Raw genomic sequence first — 14,073 nt, forward strand, 5'->3', positions numbered from 1 at the left:
GTTTTACACACTAGTGGACATTCTCTGATTCCTTTTCACCTTTCTCGGTCAGGCTGCACCAGAGAGCAGTTTTTTTGTTTGCTATGTTTGTTATTTTTGAGGAAGACCAAAGATGAAAGCAGTGTCTGTGTTTTTGCAGCTTTCCTCGGTTCCCTGTTGGCAGTTCATTGGTTGGATTAGCCAGATGATGGCACTACTTGACAAGGATGAAGCAGTAGCTGTACAACATACTGTTGAAGAGATTGCAAATACCTATCCCCAGGCACTCATCTACCCTTTCATGATCAGCAGTGAAAGTTACTGCTTCAAAGATACTGCATCTGGCTGCAAGAACAAGGAGTTTGTAGAAAGGTGAATTTGCAATTGGAGTAGCTCCTTTGTGTGCTTTTTTTTTCAGGAGTGGACAGATTCTTTAATTTTTCCTATGCAAACCCTTCTCTTTAGTGAGCATGAGAAGTATTAGAGGGTAGTTTTGAGTTTTTGTTTAAAGACACAGAGAAATGCAATACATCAGCTCTTCAGTGTCAGACATACTCAGATTGGTGGCACAAAATTTTATGAAGTGTTGGGAACATATATAGTACCCAAGCTGTTAAAAGTTAAAAGTTTTCCCAAGATAAAACAGACCACAGAGAGGCAACCCCTTTTTCTTTGTAATTCTGTGGTATTGAACACTTATCATCTTTCTAATACCAAGAGGAAGCATCTATATTTAAATAGAATAGGCACTCATATCAGACTTCAGAGAGGGCAGTGAAATGGATGCAGGTTCACTTGGGAACAGCTTTTGGCTGTGATGTTCTCTGCTTATCCACTGTGAAACATGCAGCTTCTCTTACAAGTTTTCCCTTGTCCCTTTTGGCATGCAGTAACACTTGAGTTAATCCCCAGGCAAAAATCAGTTTCTATCAGACAATGCTGTAGAACCACTCTTAAAATTTTGGGTGGTTTTTGCCTTTTTCTCAAATTTGATAAATTTGCTGAATAAATAAATTTGATAAATTTATGAATAAATAAATAAATTTATAAATAAATAAATTTGATACTTTTTCTCAAATTTGATACATTTGCTGAAGAAATTTTTGCTTAAAATAAAAATACAAAATCATGTATTTCACAGACAGTATCACCCTTCAGTAACTTTCATGCCAGGGCACATGGTCTGGTCAGTGTCTGTGTCTGTTTCAAACATGCTTTCCACTCACCCACCAAATTCCTATTTTCATAGTGGGACCTATAATTAAAAAACTGGCACATTTAATCAACATATAAACAGTCATGCAGCCCAAGAGGGAATTCCAAGGGAGTCTTACCTAGCTACACCTGAATTGTTTTGCCAGATTCTTGTATGTAGCAGACAGTCTAGATCATTGCTTATCTGCCGCAAGGTGGTGATGGTAGTTCCTGTTGCATTGTGATGCATTCTTTTCTTTGAAAGGATCAAGAATAAGTTGGATAGAGGAGGAGTAGTTCAAGATTTTGTTCACTCGCTGGAGCAGCTCTCTAATCCTGTAATGATTTTCAAGGTAAAGTGTATTTTTTCCCTGCTTCCCCTTCATTCCTCTCCCTTGTCCAGAGGAGCAAGTGCTGGGTGGAGCCTGACACAGTTCAGTTGACACCACAGCCACAGGAAGTGGTTCAACCCAGCACCAACTCAATGATGATGATGATGCTGGGGTGCTGTCAGCAGCTTTCACTGGTGATAGACTGCCTCACTTGTGCCAGCTGCATGTCCTGCTTCAGCCCTTTTCAGCTTTCCCCTTCAGGAAAGCTGAAAGTGCCCTGCCCAGTGGTCAATCTTACCATTCTGAAGCCCTTACAGAATTATCATTTGTGGCCATCTTTATAGTTTTGGACTACTTGTGTTCTTATGCCCTTTCCCTGCTGGGCATCCCTATCTATGTTCTGACTTGTGTGTCCAGACAATTCTTGTCCTGTGTTTTGTGCCACTCCTGGCCTCACAGAGGCTTTCTTAGCACTAAACAATGTCGTAGCAAACATAATTATCATAATCAAGTAGAAACATTTTATCACGACACAGAATGAAAGGAAAATATTTCCACAGACTTTTGGTGCTCTTTTTTTTGTCAAAAGACACATAATAGTTGACTATTAGTAAATACAGTAACCCCAGTGCAATCTGAGTGGCCTACTGAGAGCAATGGTCAATAAATCTTTTCTCAGTACTCATGTGTTTTCTTTGCAGGATTGGGTTGAGGATGTCAAAAATGAGTTGTCAAAACCTCAGAGGAACAAAAAGAAACTTAAGGAAATGTATGAAGGAATGTACAAGAATTTGGGAAATTTGGAGACTCCTGGCCTTGGATTGATGAGGAAAAAGTTTATTCAGGTATATGTGGTTAGTGCTTAGTGTTGGCATCATGGCTTTTCCAGAAGGCAATAGAAAGCCAAAAAAGGGATCACAGTTTTTTCAGGTGCTGCAGGACTTGATGAGACTTGATTTAGTCAGGAGTAGAGGACTGGGATTTCTTTGCTAGAAGCCATGGAGTTAACATAGTTCACTTTCCACTTCTAACTGCCCTGCAGGGATAAATGTTCTATCTTACACAGCTTCTACCTCTCCTGTCCTGCATGTTGCCAGGCTCTTAGGACCTGAGCCTCTAATCATCCGTGAGAATCTGGCTTTGTTTTTTGTTCCCTGCTGCCAAGGATTTATGAGTACCTTAGGGAGCTTTGCTGTATTATACTACTCAGATTTGCTGCCGATACGAAGTTACTTATACAGGAGAGTTACAGCTATGAAGACTTAAAGAAAACTTTACAAAACTGGCTGAATTCCAAAGTGGTGAAAATCAGCATAGAAAATTAAGTGACACATGAGGCAAGAAAATGTAATTACCCTAGTATCATATAGAAATTCTGCATATTTTAGCTGACTATTTCAGTTCAAGAACAAAATCTTGATTTGTGATGGTTCTTTGAAAACATCATCTGTGAAAACTCCGGGGCAGTCAAAAAGAAAAGCAAATGTTCATCATTATTAAGAATAGAGAACTAAATGGATTTGTATATTGGCATAGCAGCCTTCTCTGACTCTGGTTTCTTGAACATTATAGTCCTCCTCTGCAGTATTCTCTGCACAGATACAGTAAAATTGGATGAGGTTCAAAGTGGCAAGAATAATCAGAGGTACAGAGTAACCACTGCATAAGCAACTTTAGCATTCCTCCAGTTGGAAAAGATGCAGCTATGCCAGACACAGTAAAGCTCTTAACATCAGTCCCACGGTTGGACTTGATGAACTTACAGGTCTTTTCCAACCCTGGCAATTCTGTGATTCTATCAGGAGCACCAAAGAGGAAGTAAATACTCTATGGAAGTGGCAGGTTCAGACCAGTGAGAAGTCTTTCCTCATTCAGTGCACACTTAGGTGCTGAACTCCTGTTGCAGGGTGTTAGGTGCTTTCATGGGTTCAAATAGCAAGCAGGCAATGGCACAGAGAGGGGGCAATGCTTTAAGAGCTGTTACATACAAATGCACACCCCCGGGTCCAGAAATCCCTGAGCTGCAAGTTGCTGAGGCCAGGAGAGTGATACTCCTGCAGAAGGAGGTCCTGACTGCTTGCTTGTACTGTATGTGTATAGCCCCATGGCCAGGGCGGGGTGCATCCAGCTGTCTCCCATTGTGGCCATCCTTATGTCACATTAGCATTAGATAAACTAACCTGGGTGTCTGTAAGGAGATTCCTTCCCCATGAGTGGGAAAGGTGGAGGATGAGAGTAAGGTGGAGTCGGGAGGAGGTGAAGTGATAATGAAGCAGAAAGGGTAATTGGGAGTTTAGGGGCACACTAGCCCTCTGAATGTGTTGCTGTGAGATAAGATAGGTCTTTGATGATAATGACTTCAAACTTAAGAGTGGGGGATAAGAATATGCAGGATGTGCTAGTGACAGGGGTGGGGGTAGGGAGAGGGATGCAGCTATACAGGGTACATGCACAGCAAGAGACATAGCAGGCATAAGCACAAAGGCTGTTTGGATTATTTGTGTGCCCCCACAAAAAAAAAAAAATCTATGGCTCTTTAAAATGCTGAAATGTGCACTGTTAGATGATACAGAGTGAAGAGCAAGGGAGATGCTGGAGATGGATATCAGGGTTGTTCCCCTCTGCTAAAGGGAAGAGGGAGGGCAAAGAGTAGCTGCAGAAGAGAGTCAAGGTGATGGTGCACAGATTCTGAAGTCTTTGCTTTTATGATTCATTATTATGAAGAAACAAAGTGTGCTGTGAGAATAACTGTATCATTTCTAGCGCCCTTGCTGGGGAAAAAACCAAGTTGTCTCTCTTGACCAACACATAAAATTGCTCTACTATGTGGAGTATTTCAGTCTCATAATCTGGAAATAGATTTAGTGATAAAGATGTTTGTGACTGTAGCAGTCTCCTCAAAAGGATAATGTTTTTTGTATTTTCATTTACTTCAGTGAAATAGCTGTGTCTTCATAGTTTGGTAGAAAAATGATCAGTCAGTAAAAAAAAAAATATCTTTCCAAGCCATTAATACCAGGTCCCAGAAGCAACATTTGGTTTTTCTAGTACCTTGAATTATGAATACAGGAAGTCAATTCAGTTAACTATTTGTAGATAATACTTACTTTGTTCATTAAATGGATCCATGTCCAAAACTTTGCTCTTTTCCTATATCAGGATATATAAAATCCTTTAAAATATGGATTTATGCATTCTGTGTCCAAGATTATTGCTAGGCAGTAATAAATTCACAAATAATAAATCTGATAGTAAATAAAACATGTAAAACATTTCATAGAGTCACAGAATGATTGTGTTGGAAGGGACCTTAAAGATCATCTGGTTCTAACACCCCTGCCATGGCCAGGGGCACCTCCCACTAGACCAGGTTGCTCAGGGCTCCTTCCAGCCTGGCTTTGAACACTTCCAGGGATGAGGCATCCACAACTTCTCTAGGCAACCTGTTCTGGTTTATATTAAGAATTTCTTCCTAATATTTAAACAAGCTGTGTGTATAGATAGGAAGATACCCTTTTGGTGCTCTTGGGTAGTTTCTAGCACTGTGTAAACAGGATTCTTTTCTATAAATGATTGTTAGGCTTTTGGGAAGGACCTGGATCATCATTTTGGCAGAGATGGTTCAGAACTGTTGGATATGAAAACTAATGCCTTCGATGTGATTGCAAGTGCTCTCTACTCAAAAATGATCAAAACCTATAAAGAACCTGGGAACCTCAAAGAATGTTCACCATGGATGAGTGAATTCAAAGCTGAATTCTTGAGGAGTGAACTGGAGGTTCCTGGTAAGTTTCCCTTCAGTGTCAATAGTGAATTGTGCCTTACAAGAAAGTTGCTCTTGAGCTTTATTTCTTATATTGGCTATATGACCCTTTTTTCTAGCCTTAAGCCTTATCTGGCCTTACTTGAAATAATTCTATTCACTCATTATCTCTTAAATCTGTTCTTAAATGTAGTCCTGATTTTTAAAATTGTATCTAAGCTTGTATCTCTTATCTAAGAATTTAGTATTTTTCTAAAGGCCTAACTCCAGGAAATCTGATACATAAATCTTATACATGTTTAAATCTAGTTCAAAAAAGGTTGTGTCTTCTGAAACCAGCAAAAGCTTGATTCTAACAGCTAAACAAGGAAAGGCTATCAGTAATTCAGACAAAATCATAGTATGTGTATGTTGTATCTTTTTTATGCATTTAAAAATATTTTATTCATGGCTGTCATTCTACCAGTTTGACAAAACATTTGGATGTGTGTTCTGGTGTTAAGCACACTTTAAAATAGCATCAGGCTATTTTAATGTACTAATATATTTTATTAATGTATTTTTTATGTATTAATATATTTTTTCTACTACCACTTCAGGTCAGTACGACGGAAAAGGGAAACCACTGCCAGAGTACCATGCAAAAATCTCTGGATTTGATGAAAGGGTATGTTTTTAAGATTGAGTCAGAATCCTGTGTGGTAAAATCTGTGTCCATAATATAGCATTTGAAGAATTTGGTAGTAGCAAAGTCATTGCTTGTTTGCACATCTTGCAACATACAAAGGAAGGGCTGCAAGTGGGCATTTGTTTTTCTGTTATAATTGAGTAACTTGATTATGTCATCTAGGAATGACAGATATGCTTAATTCCAGCAATGATTCTGTAAGACCAAGTCTTCTGTCACAGATACTTTTCTTTTTCCTGTCTTTTTCCAAGATAAGTGTGATGGAATCCTTGAGGAAGCCAAAACGTATAACAATCCGAGGCAGCGATGAGCGGGAGTATCCTTTTCTTGTCAAAGGTGGTGAAGACCTGCGACAAGACCAACGCATTGAGCAGCTGTTTGATGTAATGAACATTATCCTTTCCCAAGATGCTACATGTAGCCAAAGAAATATGCAGTTAAAAACTTACCAGGTCATCCCCATGACAACAAGGTAGGTGTTTATCTTGAAGGAACAGAAATCCTTATGTTAACATCTATTAATTTTGGGATGTTGGAAAGTGAGTATTTTGTGTGCCAGATTCAGATTGAGAGTGTTTTGTGCCTTGGCTTAATTTTTTTTTTTTTTTTTTACTTTTCCTTTTAAACAACATTGAAATTGCTTTGTGTGAAAACTGTTTTTTTGGAGTATGTTTAAATTGGTAGCTTTTAACCTTCTTTTAACAGGTAATAGAATGTATTGCTTCCCATTTTGTGGCATTCCTCTAAAGTTCAGCTCTGAGCTACTTGTTATCTCTGACTTACTTTGTTCCAGACTGGGACTCATCAAGTGGCTGGAAAATACTTGTACGTTAAAAGAATTCCTTAAAAATAGCATGTCTGAAGAGGAAGATACCAGCTATTACAGGTGATGCTTGGTTTAGCTGTCTGCTCTAATAGAAACCACTACTGATGTGTTTTTGGATAACTGACAGTCTTGTGGCAGGATTTTATTTTACTTTTTTTTTTTGTAATTAAAGAATAAAAGAAAAGCATTTATAAGCAAGGAGGCAGTTTGTACTTCCTGACCCAAATTAGTAATTGGCAACTGTTTGTTTAATGAGTGCCATTGTAGCTGGAATATCCTCCACCCAGCTTGTTTAAACAAGAGACTTATAATTATAATCGTGTGTGTGACGTCATTATCATCACCATTTCCTTATCAGCAGAATGATTTTACAAGCAGAGGATTTTGATCTCTTGATTTGATCAGGCAGGAAATGGACTTAGGTCAATGAGGGGCAGGGGAAGGGAGTAGAGGCAGAGCTATTGAGAACCTGGCTTCAGCAGTGAGTCAGTGATGGGGGATGGAACTTGGCAGCAAATGCACAGAACACAACTGTAACAGAGCACTTTCTCTGACTTGACACAAATGCTGGATTTGAATAAATTACATTGCTTTCTTGTGATTGTAATTGCAGGTTGAATACTAGTAAAATTGATTTAATTCTGGCATTTCAAGCCTAGTTCTATCCTGGAATTTACAAATGTGGTTTAATTTACAAATGTGGTTCTCAATTACATAATCTCTGTTTGGGTTTGTCTGAGTATTGTTGTCACCATTTGTTTTTACTAATTAACATTTATGGAGCCAGTTAGAGGAAACTCCAGCGTGGAGGTTGGACTCCAAAGAGTCTTTATTTCTATGGTTATTTGATTTGTGAGCAGTTTAGGAGCTGCTAGAATTCCTGCATTACTGCTGTCTAATTCACTGTTATGAACAGCGGTGGTATTAAGTTGATCTCAATTCACTGAGTGGGAAAGTGAAATAAGACTCACATGGAACGATCTCATGAAGGGAGGAAATTTATATGTTCAGTGTAGAAGATCAATGTTTTCTAAAAGCAGGTCATAATTTATTTGAAAAAAAACCCTTTGCTTTATTGTGTATATAGACTTTAATATTTTCTCATGTTATTCAGTCAAGACAATTAAGACATTTTATATTGAGCTATGATTAAGTGACAGCACTCGCAAAGGAAAATGTTGGTTGGGATTGGGGGGGAACAACTTTTTGAATTTTTGAATTCCTTTATCCCAAAGTGATGGGCTACAGTCTGTAACTGATATATGCTTCGTAAATGGAAATGGCATTCTCTATCTCAAAGCATGCTTTGGAAGGAAGACAGAAGGTGGCTGCTCTGCTAAGTTGCTGCCTCTGAAATAGAAGTTTAAGGTCTGTTGTATTTAGTTAAGATGGGAAAAAAAGTCAAATTATTGCATAAGCAGTGTGACTAATGAATACTAGCTTCTTATGGATTAATACCCCAAGTTCAAGCACCCATTCCTCCTCTCTTGTGCACACTGAGGAGATAGCAAGCTGCCTTCCTGCATTCCCTGCCCATTTGGAAGGACAAAGGGCAGTATGTACTGTGGTGGACTACATAATGCTTCTCAAAGGCTACAAGACTGTCAACAACAACTTTCCCTCCCTGGAGAAATTATTTTGGATCTTTCTTCTGGAGGTACTTACAGTACCTATTGACAAATTAACACCTTTGAGATGTCTAATCTTCTGTCAGATATGACTGAAGTGTGTTCAAAGCTGGTGAATGGATCAGACTATACTCTGCATAAACTTAATTTCCATAGCAAGGCTAAAATTAATGTAGACTGTAGCTTCCTGACTTTTCCTTTGCATAAAAATCTCATGAGTCAGAGCAGCACACAGCCTGTGGATAACCAAATAGAGAGTACAGGGAAATCATCAGTGCTTTTCTTTTTTTGTCCCTAGCCCAAGAGGACCTCGTGCTACCTATTCTGAGTGGCTGTCCAGGATGAGTGGGAAAGCACAGGGCATCTCTCGATACCATGCTATGTACAGGTAGGTTTCAAAAGAGAACTGCATGTGAAATACAGAAGCTAGAGTGTGCACACATGCAGAGATGTAGAAATTCCAGGGGAAAAAAGTATGGTCTGCATCATAATATGATGGCTAGATCTGATTTTTGCTCATTTTACTGCTTTGTCTTCCTGGAGATGCTTTGCAAAATTCTTCTTGCCAAAAATCCTACCCGAGTACAGGAAGGCTTCCAGAAGCTTGCTCACTTCCTTTAGAAAGTGTCTAGAAGCAGATGCTGCTCTTCAACTTTATTTTCTAGGCGTCTTGTTCCTGATTATGCAGTTAGGTAGGCTGCCTCAGAACCCAAGCATCTGCTAGAGTTGGACAGAGAAAATTACCATGATTCACTGAGAAATTAAGAATATTCGATGGTTTAGGTTCTGATTTGAGCATCCTCTCAGAGGAATTTCCACACCTACCTAGATCTAGCTCTGTGGGTGGTAAAGTGAAGTGTCCAGAGCATTTCTTATAAGCTCATAACCTGCTTAACCAGTGTCTTGCTTTTTAAAGGAAAACTTTGACTTGTTTAACTGAATTAATATTTGTATTCAGATCCAGAACATGCTTTTCAAGTAAGTCTCCATCACCCCCACTCATCTTCAGTCTGCTGCACTAAAGGGCTGTCCTCTACTTCTTGATTCTGCTCCTGTCAGAGGGAAGTAGACTGGAAGGAAAGCACCCAGCACATGTCAGTTCTCACAAGCATTCAGAAATGGATATAGGCTAGGACAAAGCCTCCTTCCCCAAATCTGCATGGCATGAGTGCCCTCAGCACCAGTTCTTTAGTTCTGTTGCTTCCCCTCTGCTGCACTACTTTCTAGTGTCAGTATAGCCTCAGCCTGCTGCTGAGAGATGTAACTGGGGCCTTAATTCATCTGCTTGGAAGAGACTGTCCAAGAACATGATTGTATTGCTTTATTAAAACTTAACCCATCAACTTAATAACTTAATTTGGAGGAAAATACACAAAACCACATACTCTTTTTTGTTTAGAAATGTCAGTCTTGGAAATAACTATTGGGAGAAGGAGGGAGGATGGGGCACTTCTAATACGATATAAAATTTAGGGGGTGAATCCTTTGTAGCTTGCTGTGCTGTTTACTGGAGTAAGCACCGCATGCTGCTGCGGTCACGAGCGTATCTTGACTTTCAACATCTAGCAGGCTGTTATTCCAGCAGCCACCTTTATTTCTTCCCTACTTTGCAGGAATGCCAACCGTACAGAAACGGTCACATCCTTCAAAAGCAGGGAGAGCAGCGTTCCAGAAGACCTGCTACGGTAAGTGCTGCTGACGGCTGCACACTGTGAAACAAATGCTGGTGTTTCTCTGCATTCAACAAGTGAGTTCTGTTTTGTTAAGGCGAGCCTTTGTGAAAATGAGCACATCTCCCGAGGCCTTCCTGGCCCTGCGCTCCCACTTTGCCAGCTCGCACGCACTGATGTGCATCAGCCACTGGATACTTGGGATTGGAGACCGGCATCTGTCCAACTTCATGATTAACAAGGAGACAGGTGGCATGGTGGGAATAGACTTTGGATATGCATTTGGTGCAGCTACACAGGTATTTATTTTCAACTAATTTGTTACAGCTTTTGCATTTGTTATGTGCAATTACTCATGCATTCCCAGTACTAAATTTTATGCTCTTCAGTTGCCATTATTCTGATGCAAAATAATCTTGACAAGTTATTTCTAGTAAGTTGAATAAAGTATCTGAGTCCAGATATTCTCAGACAAGCAGTGAGCTATATAACTCCACAGAGTCAATATGGTGGTGTTTTCCATGGTTCAACCGTGATTTCAACCACTATCACTGAATACTCATGACGAGAGCTTTGATGTCACAACTTGGTTAGTTTTACTTTTGTGCATTATTTTCAGTGCAGTGACAAAGAGGGTTTCAAAGCTTAAAAAGAATAAAATATTCCAGTCTAATCCTTCAGTTCCAAGGCTTCTTACTTCTTGTTTTCTTTTGACTGTCCTTCCCCTTGGCTAGTTTTTGGGTGTGCCAGAGTTGATGCCCTTTCGCCTGACTTGCCAGTTTGTTAATCTGATGATGCCAGTGAAGGAGTGGGGACTCATTTACAGTGTGATGGTGCATGCCCTGAGGGCTTATCGTTCAGATCCAGACCTCCTCATCAGCACCATGGATGTATTTGTAAAAGAACCTTCTTTGGACTGGAAGGTGGGGTTTTGTCCTCTTTTTATTTTTCTTCATGTGAAAATTCTTAAACTGTAATAAGAATAAAACTGATGAAAAAGGAAGTATTTGTTGAGGCTCACTCTCAGTACTCCTTTTATCTTTCTTTCTTTTATTAAGTACTCAGAGAAACTGAACTTAAAAGTATTTAAAATGACAGAATTCTGTATTGATGCACAAAAAAATAGTAGCATATGTTTGTGTTATCAGTCTACTGTTCTTTATCTTTGATGATAATCCTAAAGGCACGGGTAACTCTTGATTACGTTATGCTGCTTATGGCACCAGCATGAATATTTTCAACTTTCTGAATTCAACCTCTTAAATTTACATAACAGCACTGTATATATCAAAGTAATAGTTGCAGACAAAAAAATCTGAAACTAGTTGCACTTCAGCAACTTCAGTTGTAAATTAAAGTCATAGGCAAGTTAGATATTATCTCACTGCTTTGTCCTCCACTGCATCTGCAGTTAAGATACTGGCTTGACTTGCTATGATCTGCAGCTTAAAAGCCTATTTCAAGTGTGTGATTTATGATAAACAGGACAAATATATTTTCTCCTTAGAACTTTGAACAAAGACAGCTGAAAAAAGGAGGCACATGGATCAAGGAAATAAACACATCTGAAGTAAACTGGTACCCTTTACAAAAGGTCAACTATGTCAGAAGAAAGCTTAGAGGTGCCAATCCAGCAATAATCACTTGGTAAGATGCTCTTCTTTTGCTTCAAACTGTTCCACTAAGAGCTTTGGAAGGCTCCCGAGTCAGATTTTGCTCCCTTTGGATAGAATGGAGGCTAGGAAAAGAGAAGAGACAGACAGGGCAAAATTTCAGCAAACCTTCTGTCAGAATCATTTTGGTCCACGTTCAAGCTCTCTGAATCACCCTGCCAGCCAAAACACCAGATATCTCCCTGTGAGTTTACTTGCTCCAGCTCAGGCCTTCTGAGCAGTTTTACTGCTCCTGGCAACACATGCCTCCTCTCCCTGTCAGGCTGCTTAATCTCATACTCCTCAGTCCTACTGTTCTTTAAAGCAGTCTCCACTGCTTTTAGGGTAGGGATAATATTTAAATTAATATATGCTTCTGATGGAGGATTGCTTGAAATGGAAGCTGTACCAGCTGTAGGGGAGGCATGGAGGAATGCTGCTTACGAGAAACATCCAGTTCAAATCTGGTGGCATTCTCAGGATTTTTATGTCAGTCTAGTCAAGTCTGGCTCAAGCCAGAATGTCTTTTAAGTTCAGTACAATTAATTCCTTCCATCCTCTCTTAAAAAATCATTTTGGATTAACCAGGGGAAAGACAGAAAAGCAAAGAAAGCAAGCCTGTTTTAAAACCATACAAATACTGAAAAGTGCAGGACTTGGGAGGAGTCCCTTTTGCGGTCAAGGCTGAACTGGAAGAGGCAGCAAAATACTTATTATAGGCACAAATCAAGAGAGCAGGTAAAGAGATCAACAGCTTGGATGTGAGCTGCTGCATCCTTCTTTCAGCTGGAGACCTTTGACAAGATTGGCATATTCATGGTAAATAGCCACTAGTAAAGGACACCTGAAACCATCAGTCTTCACTGGCCAAGACTTCCACAGCTCTTGAGCAGCCTCCACATCTTGATCTCAATTCAAACTTTATTTTTCAAGTGCTGTTTTGTATTTAAAGATCCATCTCAAATTTTTTGCTTGTTTCTTTTAGTAAGAGCTTATTTTTGTGTTCTCAATTTCAGTGATGAGCTGCGCCTGGGCCATGAGCGGTCACCTGCTTATAATGATTTTGCAGCTGTGGCTCGTGGTAACCCTAATCATGATATCAGAGCCAAAGAGCCAGAGGATGGACTTTCAGAGGAGGCCCAAGTGAGATGCCTCATTGATCAAGCAACAGACCCCAATATTCTTGGTAGAGTCTGGGAAGGATGGGAACCCTGGATGTGAGGAACTGCCATCTGCAACTCTGTCTGCCAAGGGACACAGCTAAAACACAGCTGCAACCAGATCAGAACTTTAAGGCCAAAAAGGAAAAAAACCTATTTTTATCACCAGTTAACTTGACTAATAGAGAAAATAAACTTTTTGTATTAAAGCTGTATTCAAGCAGTGATTTTTGTTTCTTTTTAAAAATTATTTTTCTTGTGTGTGGTTCCCTAACAAAGCAGCTTTATTGTCTTTGTGTTAAAATCAATGTGGAAAGAACTGGAGAGGCTATAGAGCTTAAAGATTTATTTGAAAAGCACTGAGATCCCTCAGTGGAAAGCACAGATTCATATCCCACAAACTTGTGGGCATCAGTGCAGCAATGTAGTGAGTCTGTGCTTTTCTTTTGCAGAGACCTTGATGACAATCCAACTGAAACCATTCTGCAGCCACACATCATTTGTAGTTAAAACTTGAAGATTTTCATATCAGTGGACCACATGGTGAAATTAAACAGAAAATGGCTCTTAGCTCTAGATTAAACCTAAAGTACCTGAACAGCTTTTTCATTACTGGATAATGAGATAGTAATGATGAGACTGTTTTTAGCAATTAGAGGTTATACCCTGTTATCTTTGTCCTTTGGAAGTCTGCACTGCTCACACTGTGTGATTTCCAAAATATTGTTTGGCCCAAGCCAGAAACAGTCACTGCCGACTGAGCTGAGCACAGTAAGCTTTTTGCCATAACTGCAGCACAGCACAGGAATGTACTGCACTTTGGAATTTGCTTGTGCCAAACTGTGGAGGTTGTGCCAGATGTGATTCTTTGTCTCCAGCAGCCAGTTCTCAGGTGTGCTGGGTTTGGCTGGGATTGAGTTAATTTTCTTCAGAGTAGCTGGAGTGAGGCTGTGGTTGTGCTGGAAACTGTTGGTGACACAGGGATGTTTCATTATTGCTGAGCAGGGCTAGCACAGAGGCAAGGCTTCTTCTGTCTCACACCCTGAGGAGTCCAGGAGTGCACAGCCAGGATGGCTGAACTCCATCTGACCCAAGGGCTATCACATACCATAGGGTGTCCTGCTCAGCATGTAGAGCTGGGGGAAGAAGGAGGAAGGGGGGGAGATGTTCAGAATGATGGT

General features: G+C 39.9%; 1 protein-coding gene across 1 annotated transcript in view; it reads left to right on the forward strand.

Annotated features, from left to right (window-relative positions):
* Positions 1–13,115, forward strand: part of PRKDC (protein kinase, DNA-activated, catalytic subunit) — an 80,541-nt gene extending 67,426 nt beyond the window's left edge. The window contains exons 74-86 of the mRNA XM_021536576.3: positions 140–351; positions 1,439–1,526; positions 2,207–2,350; positions 5,086–5,290; positions 5,868–5,935; positions 6,208–6,428; positions 6,750–6,842; positions 8,709–8,798; positions 10,024–10,095; positions 10,178–10,379; positions 10,815–11,003; positions 11,588–11,727; positions 12,749–13,115. Coding sequence (XP_021392251.2) covers positions 140–351; positions 1,439–1,526; positions 2,207–2,350; positions 5,086–5,290; positions 5,868–5,935; positions 6,208–6,428; positions 6,750–6,842; positions 8,709–8,798; positions 10,024–10,095; positions 10,178–10,379; positions 10,815–11,003; positions 11,588–11,727; positions 12,749–12,953 — 1,929 coding nt within the window. The 3' untranslated portion in view covers positions 12,954–13,115. The remainder of the gene's footprint in view (positions 1–139; positions 352–1,438; positions 1,527–2,206; positions 2,351–5,085; positions 5,291–5,867; positions 5,936–6,207; positions 6,429–6,749; positions 6,843–8,708; positions 8,799–10,023; positions 10,096–10,177; positions 10,380–10,814; positions 11,004–11,587; positions 11,728–12,748) is intronic.
* The last annotated feature ends 958 nt before the right edge of the window (positions 13,116–14,073 follow it).

Source organism: Lonchura striata, chromosome 1, assembly GCF_046129695.1.
Source record: "Lonchura striata isolate bLonStr1 chromosome 1, bLonStr1.mat, whole genome shotgun sequence".
Taxonomy (NCBI): Eukaryota; Metazoa; Chordata; class Aves; order Passeriformes; family Estrildidae; genus Lonchura; species Lonchura striata.